Source organism: Scyliorhinus torazame, chromosome 12, assembly GCF_047496885.1.
Source record: "Scyliorhinus torazame isolate Kashiwa2021f chromosome 12, sScyTor2.1, whole genome shotgun sequence".
Taxonomy (NCBI): Eukaryota; Metazoa; Chordata; class Chondrichthyes; order Carcharhiniformes; family Scyliorhinidae; genus Scyliorhinus; species Scyliorhinus torazame.
In genome coordinates this window covers 84,387,664-84,397,067 of record NC_092718.1, presented here as the reverse complement: position 1 = coordinate 84,397,067, position 9,404 = coordinate 84,387,664, and the positions used below count along the sequence as shown (strand labels likewise).

Sequence of the window (9,404 nt, the reverse complement as noted above, 5' to 3'; positions counted from 1 at the left end):
ATGGCCGCATTTGGAGTATTGCGTACAGTTCTAGTCACCGCATTATAGGAAGGACGTGGAGGCTTTGGAGCGGGTGCAGAGGAGATTTACCAGGATGTTGCCTGGTATGGAGGGAAAATCTTATGAGGAAAGGCTGATGGACTTGAGGTTGTTTTCGTTGGAGAGAAGAAGGTTAAGAGGAGACTTAATAGAGGCATACAAAATGATCAGGGGGTTGGATAGGGTAGACAGTGAGAGCCTTCTCCCGCGGATGGAAATGGCTGGCACGAGGGGACATAACTTTAAACTGAGGGGTAATAGATATAGGACAGAGGTCAGAGGTAGGTTCTTTACGCAAAGAGTAGTGAGGCCGTGGAATGCCCTACCTGCTACAGTAGTGAACTCGCCAACATTGAGGGCATTTAAAAGTTTATTGGATAAACATATGGATGATAATGGCATAGTGTAGGTTAGATGGCTTTTGTTTCGGTGCAACATCGTGGGCCGAAGGGCCTGTACTGCGCTGTATTGTTCTATGTTCTATGTTCTACGTTCTATTGGCCATGCTAAATTGTTCCTCAGTGTCCTAAAAGGGAGGTTGTTTACCAAGTTATGGGGACAGGGTGGAGGCACGGACTAAAGTAGGGTGCTCTTTCCAAGGGCCAGTGCAGATTCGATGGGCCAAATGGCTGCCTTCTGCACTGTAGGGATTCTATTTTATGATTCCTTCTCTGTGCTTCCTTCATGTGATTTGTACCCTAATAAACTGAATTTTCTGAAGTTGACCTTTCACCTGCCGAACCACTTTCAAATTAGTTTAACCGTTTTTCCTCCAGCCGTTTCTGCTCACGCCAGTGGCAGGTCTAGAATCCGGCGACTAATCATGAGCCCTCAGCGCACGCCAACTTTTTCCCTCCAAACGGTCAAGCTCAAGTTCATCCCTAGCTCAGGATCAAGCATCCAATGAGGGAAAGAGGGCGAGAGCTGAGGCTCCGCCAATCAATGCTTTGTGGGACTGCGTTTCGATTTTAATTGGTGGATGAGCATGGCTGTTCAAGCCACGTGGGTGGCTGCTTATTGGCTGGCCAATCATCCAGTGACAAGGCAGGAAGATGTGGAACTGCCGGTGTTGGACCGGGGTGAGCACAGTAAGAAGTCTTACAACACCAGGTTAAAGTCCAACAGGTTTGTTTCAAATCACGAGCTTTCGGAGCACTGCTTCTCAGATTCACCTGAGGAAGGAGCAGTGCTCTGAAAGTTAATGATTTGAAACAAACCTGTTGGACTTTAACCTGGTGTTGTAAGACTTCTTACAAGGCAGGAAGAGAGCGTGCGTTCTGGGAACGGGAGATGGCCGAAAAGGAGCCGCCATTTTAGGCACAAAAACGCAAAATGCCGGACAATCACAGCAGGTCTGACAGTATCAGCCTTCCCGTACCAGCGTCCCCGAACAGGCGCCGGAATGTGGTGACTAGGGGCTTTTCACAGTAACTTCATTTGAAGCCTACTTGTGACAATAAAGCGATTTTCATTTTTTCAGTATCTGTGGTGAGAGAACGGAGCTTACAACGAGTCATCCAGATTCAAAACATTAGCTCCCTTCTCTCTCCACAGATGCTGTCAGACCTGCTGTGATTGTCCAGCGTTTTCTGTTTTTGCTTCAGATTCCAGCATCAGCAGTAATTTGTTTCTATCTTACGAATGCCCCCATTTTAGGACAGGCAATGGTGAAGATACTCAGCAAATCAGGCAGGTTCTGTGGAGAAACAGTTAATGTTTCACATCAATTACCTTTGATCAAAACAGAAAAGTTACAAATGTAATTGGTTTGCACTAAATAAAAGGGGCTGTGTGTGGAAAAGAACAATAAGGAAGATCTGTATTGAAATGAAATGAAATGAAAATCGCTTATTGTCACAAGTAGGCTTCAAATGAAGTTATTGTGAAAAGCCCCTAGTCGCCAGATTCCGGCGCCTGTTCGGGGACACTGGTACGGGAATTGAACCGTGCTGCTGGCCTGCCTTGGTCTGCTTTAAAAGCCAGCGATTTAGCCCAGTGTGCTAAACCAGCCCCGTATTCGGCTGGAGGATAGGAGAGATTAAAGGACAAAAGGGATCATCGTGCAGGACCATAGGGAGTGGAAATGGGACAAGTAAAGAAACAAAAGATGTGTCGAGAGGAGGTGTGAATGGCAGCAACTGCTCATCATTATGACACAAAGCAACATAAGAAATGATACACAATGAATCCAAAACATACAAAGTAAAATGTGGACAGAGATCACGGTCTTAAATTCTTGAACACAATGTAAAATTTAGAAAGAGGGCGGGTTCTCCCCTACCCGGCGGGGCATGGGGTCCCGGCCACGAGAAGTGGCGTGAACCACTCCGGCATCGGGCCTCCGCACCTTCAGGGGCTAGGCCCGCCCCGGAGTGGTTGCGCCGCGCGGCCATCAGGGAAGGGGCTTGGCGCAACGCCAACTGGCGGCGAAGAGCCTCTGACGGCCGACGCGAGTTGATGCATGCACGAGAGCGCCAGTGTGTGCTGGCGTCATGCCAGCGCATGCGCAGGGGGAGGGTTCATCTCTGCGTCGGCCATCGAGGAGGAATAGCAGCCGACGCAGAGGAATAGAGTGCCCCATGGCGCAGTCCCACCCGCGGATCGGTGGGCCCCGATCGTGGGCCACGCCACCGTGGGGGCATCTCCCGGGGCCAGATCCCCCTGCGCCCCCCCCCTCCCGAAGTCCCCGGAGGCCGCCCGCGCCACCAGGTCCTGCCGGTAAGGACCTACTCTAATTTACGCCGGCGGGACCGGCAAGAAACGGGCGGCCACTCGACCCATCGCGGGCTGGAGAATCGCTGGGGGGCCGCTGCCAATGGCCGCCGACCGGGGATTCTCCGACCCGGTGGGGGGGTCGGAGAATCCCACCCAAAGTGCCTAATCAAAAGATGAGGGGCGAAATTCTCCCCCAACGGCGGGATGTCCGCCGACTGGCGCCAAAGTGGGCGCCAATCAGACGGGCATCGCGCCGGCCCAAAGGTGCGGAAGGCTCCGCATCTTTGGCGGCCTAGCCCCAACATTGAGGGGCTAGGCCGGCGCCGGAGGGATTTCCGCCCCGCCAGCTGGCGGAAATGGCGTTTGTTTCCCCGCCAGCTGGCGCGGAAATGCGGCGCATGCGCGGGAGCGTCAGCGGACGCTGTCAGTTTCCCAGCGCATGCGCGGGAGCGTCAGCGGCCGCTGTCAGTTTCCCGCGCATGCGCAGTGGGGAGAGTCTCTTCCGCCTCCGCCATGGTGGAGGCCGTAGCGGAGGCGGAAGGGAAAGAGTGCCCCCACGGCACAGGCCCGCCCGCGGATCGGTGGGCCCCGATCGCGGGCCAGGCCACCGTGGGGGCACCCCCCGGGGTCAGATCGCCCCGTGCCCCCCCCCAGGACCCCGGAGCCCGCCCACGCCGCCAGGTCCCGCCGGTAAATACCAGGTTTGATTTACGTCGGCGGGACAGGCAATTCCTGGGCGGGACTTCGGCCCATCCGGGCTGGAGAATCCAGCGGGGGGTCCCGCCAACCGGCGCGGCCGGATTCCCGCCCCCGCCCAATCTCCGGGAGCGGAGACTTCGGCGGGGGCGGGGGCGGGATTCACGGCGGCCAACGGCCATTCTCCGACCCGGCGGGGGGTCGGAGAATGACGCCCCAGAGGTTCTGGGCGGAATTCTCCAACCCCCCGCCGTGTCGGAGAATCGCCGGTGGGCGGCGTGATCCCGCCCCCGCCTGCTGCCGAATTCTCCGGCACCGGAGATCTGGCGGAGGCAGGCATCGCGCGGCACCGATCGGCGGCCGCTGGCAGCGGCACCTCCAGCGACTCTCCTGCCTGTGGGCGGGCCTGTGCCGTGGGGGAACTCTATTCCTCCGCGTCGGCTGGTGTGGTCCTCCACCATGGCCGACGAGGAGATGAAATGAAATGAATGAATGAAATGAAACTGGCCTTTTGTCACAAGTGGGCATTAAATGAAGTTACTGTGAAAAGCCCCAATACGCCACATTCCGGCACCTGTTCGGGGAGGCTGGTATGGGATCCCCCCTGCACATGCACTGGGATGACGCCAGCACACGCTGGCGCTCCCGCACCTGCGCCAACTTCGGCGTCACTTGGCATGGCGCCAAGCCCCTTCCCCGCCGGCCAGAGCGGCGCAAACCACTGTGCCGCCGGCCTTGCCCCTGAAGGGGCAACCCAATCCATAAACCACGCCACTCCTCGGCGCCGGGACCCCTCCCCACCCCACTGGGTAGGGGAGAATCCCACCCTCTGTTCCTCAAGCCGACATTCAGCTTCATTGAAACAGGAGGCTAAAGCCAAAGATGTCAGAGTGAGAAGAAGGTGGAGAATTAAAATGACAGGTGATAGGAATCTGGAGGTCAGGCTTGTGGATTGAATGGAGGTGTTCCACAAAGTGGTCGCCCATTAAGAATTCCCCAATGTAGAACAGGCTGCACTGTAATCAGATAACAACATTTTTTATAATATTCATTTATGGGGTGTGGGCAGCACAGATTGCCCATCCCTAGTTGCCCTTCAGAAGGTGGTGGTGACCTGCCTTCTTGAACCGCTGCAGTCCCTGTGGTGTAGGTACACCCACAGTGCTGTTCGGGATGGACTTCCAAGATTTTGAACCAAGGACGGTGAGGGAACGGCCGATATATTTCCAAGTCAGGGAGGTGGACTGCTTCATAATAATAATAATCTTTATTAGTGTCACAAGTAGGCTTACATTAACACTGCAATAAAGTTACTGTGAAAATTGCCTGGTCGCCACACTCCGGTGCCTGTTCGGGTACACTGAGGGAGAATTCAGAATGTCCAACTCACCTAACAAGGACGTCTTTCAGGACTTTGTGGAAGGAAACCAGAGCACCCGGACGAAACCCACCCAGACACTGGAAGAACGTGTAGACTGAACACAGTGACCCAAGCCGGGAATCAAACCTGGGTCCCTGGTGCTGTGAAGCAAAAGTGCTAACCACTGTGCCGCCCATTATTTGTGCAGTCACCTGCAAACATCCCCACTTCTGACCTTATGATGGAAGGGAGGTCATTGCTGAAGCAACCGAAGGTGGTTGGGCCTAGGACACTACGCTGAGGAACTTCTGCAGTGATATCCTGGAGCTGAGATGATTGATCTCCAACAACCACAATCATCTTCCTTTGTGTGAGCTCTGATTCCAACCAGCGGAGAGTTTCCCCCCTGATTCCGAGTTGACTCCAGTTTTTCTAGGGCTCCCTGATGCTACACTCAAGTCAAATGCAGCATTGATGTCAAGGACAGGCACCCTCACCTCACCTCTGTTACACATTGTTTGCTGTTGTCGTCCCTTGATGTGTGAATAGTTATTCTCATGTTCTTGCTGAGGAAGGTGTTGTGTTAGGTACACTGGTCTAGCACTGGCTGCAACTGGATGCAGATTAGATCAGAAAGATACTCCAGACCTTGAAGTTAGTTCAATCAGGTTTATTGAACTAATAGCACAGTTAGCACAGTTCTGAGTTCGGCCCTCTGCTAACGTAAGTGTGGTTACTCTGTCTGACTGAACCAGACTAGCTCTTAGCCACGTGCTGGAGGTGTGAGATGGTAACAACACCCTTGACTGACTCTCTAGATATTCATCAGTGGAAAGAGGCGGAGTGTGAGTGCCTCGTGTCTTTTATAGTCAGACCCCACCCCTGAGTGTCCTGCCTGCCTATTGGTCATGTCCTGTTCTCTGTGTCCATTAGCTGCTTATCTGTATATCATTATGTGTGTGTGTGTGTGTGTGTGCCTGCATATCATGACAGAAGGGTCTCCACCTCTGAGGGGTCTCCTGAATCAGCTTGCTGTGTTCATTCATATCAAAGGCTGTGGTGTGTTAACACAGTGATCCCATGGTCTGCTCTGCTGCTGTCATCATCCCTTCCCACCCTCAAACAGTGACTGTTTCCACCTCAGTACCCCATGGACACAAGCTCCCCAGTAGGGGGACTGGAAGCCCCTTACCCAGACCCTCACCCAGTTCATGTCTCACCAGCTCTTTATAGATGTTTGAGAAAAATCACAAGAAACCAACACAGAGTTACTGCTCCCCAATTTGAAAATTGATGAGACTTTTTATAAAACTCCATTTATTAGCAGTCTCAACATTTCTAAGTGTCAGAATAGTTGTGCTTATTCTGGATGTCTCACTTGCTATTTTTGTTCCACGCAAACAAAAAGATACCACCACATGGAAACAAAGTTCATAGGGTGTGTTTCTGTAATTGTTGAAATAATGAGTTACTCCTATCAGATACCTCGCTGATTCCATTGACTGACGAACGGACAGCTCGAGTGAAATACCGGTCGCCCCCTGTGGTGGAAGGAGGCACCAGTCACTCTGCGATCCCACAGCCTGATAGCAGCTGGTGACTCAGGCTATACATCCAGTGAGAGCCCCAACCCTCACAATCCCCCCAAACCCACCGGATGCAGCTGCAATGGGGAACTGTGAAGTATTGTAGGGTAGACTAATGATAGGAGAGATCATGACAGGCTGGCAACTTGCAGATGAATTAAATACAACACAAAATGCCTTCATGTCAACACATTATTGAATTTGCTCAGTACAAAATAGTGTCTATTTTTGGCTCAGTCACATTTCTTGTAACAGTTAATGTCTGTTGGTACAGCATACAGTACATCGGCCTGGTACAAATTTAAACAATGTTATCTCTCTCAATACAACATGTTCAAGTTACTTGTCCAGAAAGTTTCAGGACCTATTCTTCCCTTGTATTGATATGGGGAACCATGAGTACTTTGGGATTTTCAGAAAGTCTTCAATGAGGCACAGAGATTGGGGTTATGGTATTAACATGGATTGTGATTGGTTAACAGACAAAAACAGAGTAGGAACAAACTGGACATTTTCAGGATGGTAAGATGTAACTAGTGCAGTGTTGCAAGGATCAATGCTATTTAAATCTGCAAACCATCCAGAATCTGGGGCAGGATTCTCCGACCCCCCGCCGGGTCGGAGAATCGCCGGGGGCTGGCATGAATCCCGCCCCCGCCGGTTGCCGAATTCTCCGGCACCGGATACTTGGCGGGTGTGGGAATCGCGCCGAGCCGGTTGGCGGGTCCCCCCCCGGTGATTCTCCGGCCCGCAATGGGCCGAAGTCCTGCTGCTGGAATGCCTGTCCCGCCGGCGAGAATCAAACCACCTCTCTTACCGGCGGGACAAGGCGGCGCGGGCGGGCTCCGGGGTCCTGGGTTGGGCGCGGGGCGATCTGGCCCCAGGGGGTGCCCCCACGGTGGCCTGGCCCACAATCGGGGCCCACCGATCCGCGGGCGGGCCTGTGCCGTGGGGGCACTGTTTTCCTTCCGCCTTCGCCATGGTCTCCACTATGGCGGAGGCGGGAGAGACCCCCCTCCTCTGCGCATGCGCGGGGATGCCGTGAGCGCATGCGCCGCACGGCAAAGTCATTTCCGCGCCAGCTGCGGGGCACCAAAGGCCTTTCCTGCCAGCTGGCGGGGCGGAAATCAGTCCGGCGCGGGCCTAGCCCCTCAAGGTTAGGGCTCAGCCCCTCAAGATGCGGAGAATGCAAGATGCAATGCCGGACTGATTCGCACCGTTTTTGGCGCCGGTCGGCGGACATTGCGCCGATTGTGAAGAATCCCGCCCCTGAATCTGGATGTAAAGGATTTGCTAACAATATTGTAAAGTGGGATTATCTGGTTGTCCTCACCAGCGGGACCTAGGGGTACTGCCGATGATAAATCCCTGCCACGCATCCAATGGTTTTTGACAAGTGAATGTTGCTACAGAGGGAGTTTCTGAAGCCCCAGCCCACATTCAGCACTGTGGGAGCATCATCACTACAAGGACTGCAGTGGGTCAAATAGAGATGGACAATAAATGGAGCCCTTGCAGCATCACTCACACTGCGAACAAGTTAATAAATTCATCAGAAACTACCCGATGTTCCCACTCACTCATCAAATAGGTTATTTTGAAAGTTGCCATCTCACACACGCAGTGATCAGTGCGTTATATGGCTAAAGGTGTACGTTCCTGTGATTGGGTTTGGACACAGTATATCACAGGAATGCCGACAGATAAGGCAGAGATTGAAATAGTTGGAAATGTTTTTCTAGTAATGAGTGACACCTCCACTGGAAGTGTCCCTCCTCGGATTGTGCTGGTCAGAAAGGTTTGTACAAAGTGGGAAGTGATTGTTGATCCCAATCCTAGACTCAGACTACCCACCAGAAATCACTCACTATCCACAAAACTGGGCTGATTTTCCCCTCCCTGATCCAGGCTCAGTTAGTGCTGGACAGTCCCATTCCTCAGACGGTTTTGTTCTCCAGCCGCTCCATCCTGATGCTCAGGTGCTGTTGTCACAAGGCCCCGTGCTTCACCTGGACAGGCCACCTCTGTCAAAGGGACACCGTTAGATGCTTCATTTTGATTGATCTTGCATCTATTTTGTTTCCTAGGAGTGAAAAACCAACAGATTACATTAAAAGAATGCAAGGCTTTGGACAAGTGAGTAAAGGAGCCGTTCAGGAGCACAGGCCAATTAAATTCCACTCAACATCCTGGATACCAAAAGCAGCTGGAAAATGGGTCACAGGAGCTGCACAGTGATAGAGCACAGAGTGTAGAGGAGAGGAGGCTCATCGGGGAGGCATTGGGCAAGAGCAGGACACTCCACAAGAGCTGTGTTGACCGACAGAGGAAGGGTCAGAGAATAGAGTTAGAGAAGCCTGCAATAGTTCCTCCTCCCACTGTGAGGGGAGAATCTGAGGATGAAAGCAGGAGAATGGGGATGAGAAAAATATCAGCCATGATTGAACGGTGGAGCAGGCTCGATGGGCCAAGTGGCCTAATTCTGCTCTTATGTCTCATGATCTTATGATGGGCAGTGAGCACAGAGATGTAGATACTGAGTATTGGAAATCCGAGAACCTTCCCAGTGATTGAATCTTCTGTCTGGATTACGGGGCCAGGATGTGGAGATGCCGGCGTTGGACTGGGGTGAGCACAGTAAGAAGTCTTAAAACACCAGGTTAAAGTCCAACAGATTTGTTTCAAATCATTAGCTTTCGGAGCACTGCTCCTTCCTCAGGTGAGGGAGCAGTGCTCCGAAAGCTAGTGATTTGAAACAAATCTGTTGGACTTTAACTTGTTGTTGCAAGACTTCTGACTGGATTAAGGGGGGATTTGAAATGTGCAAGAGGAGATTGAGCAACAATAACTTGTATTTATAGCACCTTTATAGAACACCCAGAAGTACTTCACAGGAGAGATCAAACAATATTTGATATTCGAGACAGGGAGCGAGGCAGAGAGGTTTCGGGAAGGAATTCCTGAGCTTAGAGGCCGAGACAGCTGAAAGCATGGCCGCCAATGGTGGA

The 9,404-nt window shown here is 52.5% G+C and overlaps 1 protein-coding gene across 1 annotated transcript in view; it reads right to left on the bottom strand.

Moving 5' to 3' along the window:
* Positions 1-4,779: 4,779 nt before the first annotated feature.
* Positions 4,780-9,404, bottom strand: part of LOC140386528 (CD276 antigen homolog) — a 105,728-nt gene continuing 101,103 nt past the window's right edge. Inside the window, exon 7 of the mRNA XM_072468936.1 lies at positions 4,780-8,479. Within this exon, the coding sequence (XP_072325037.1) occupies positions 8,311-8,479 (169 nt within the window). The 3' untranslated portion in view covers positions 4,780-8,310. The remainder of the gene's footprint in view (positions 8,480-9,404) is intronic.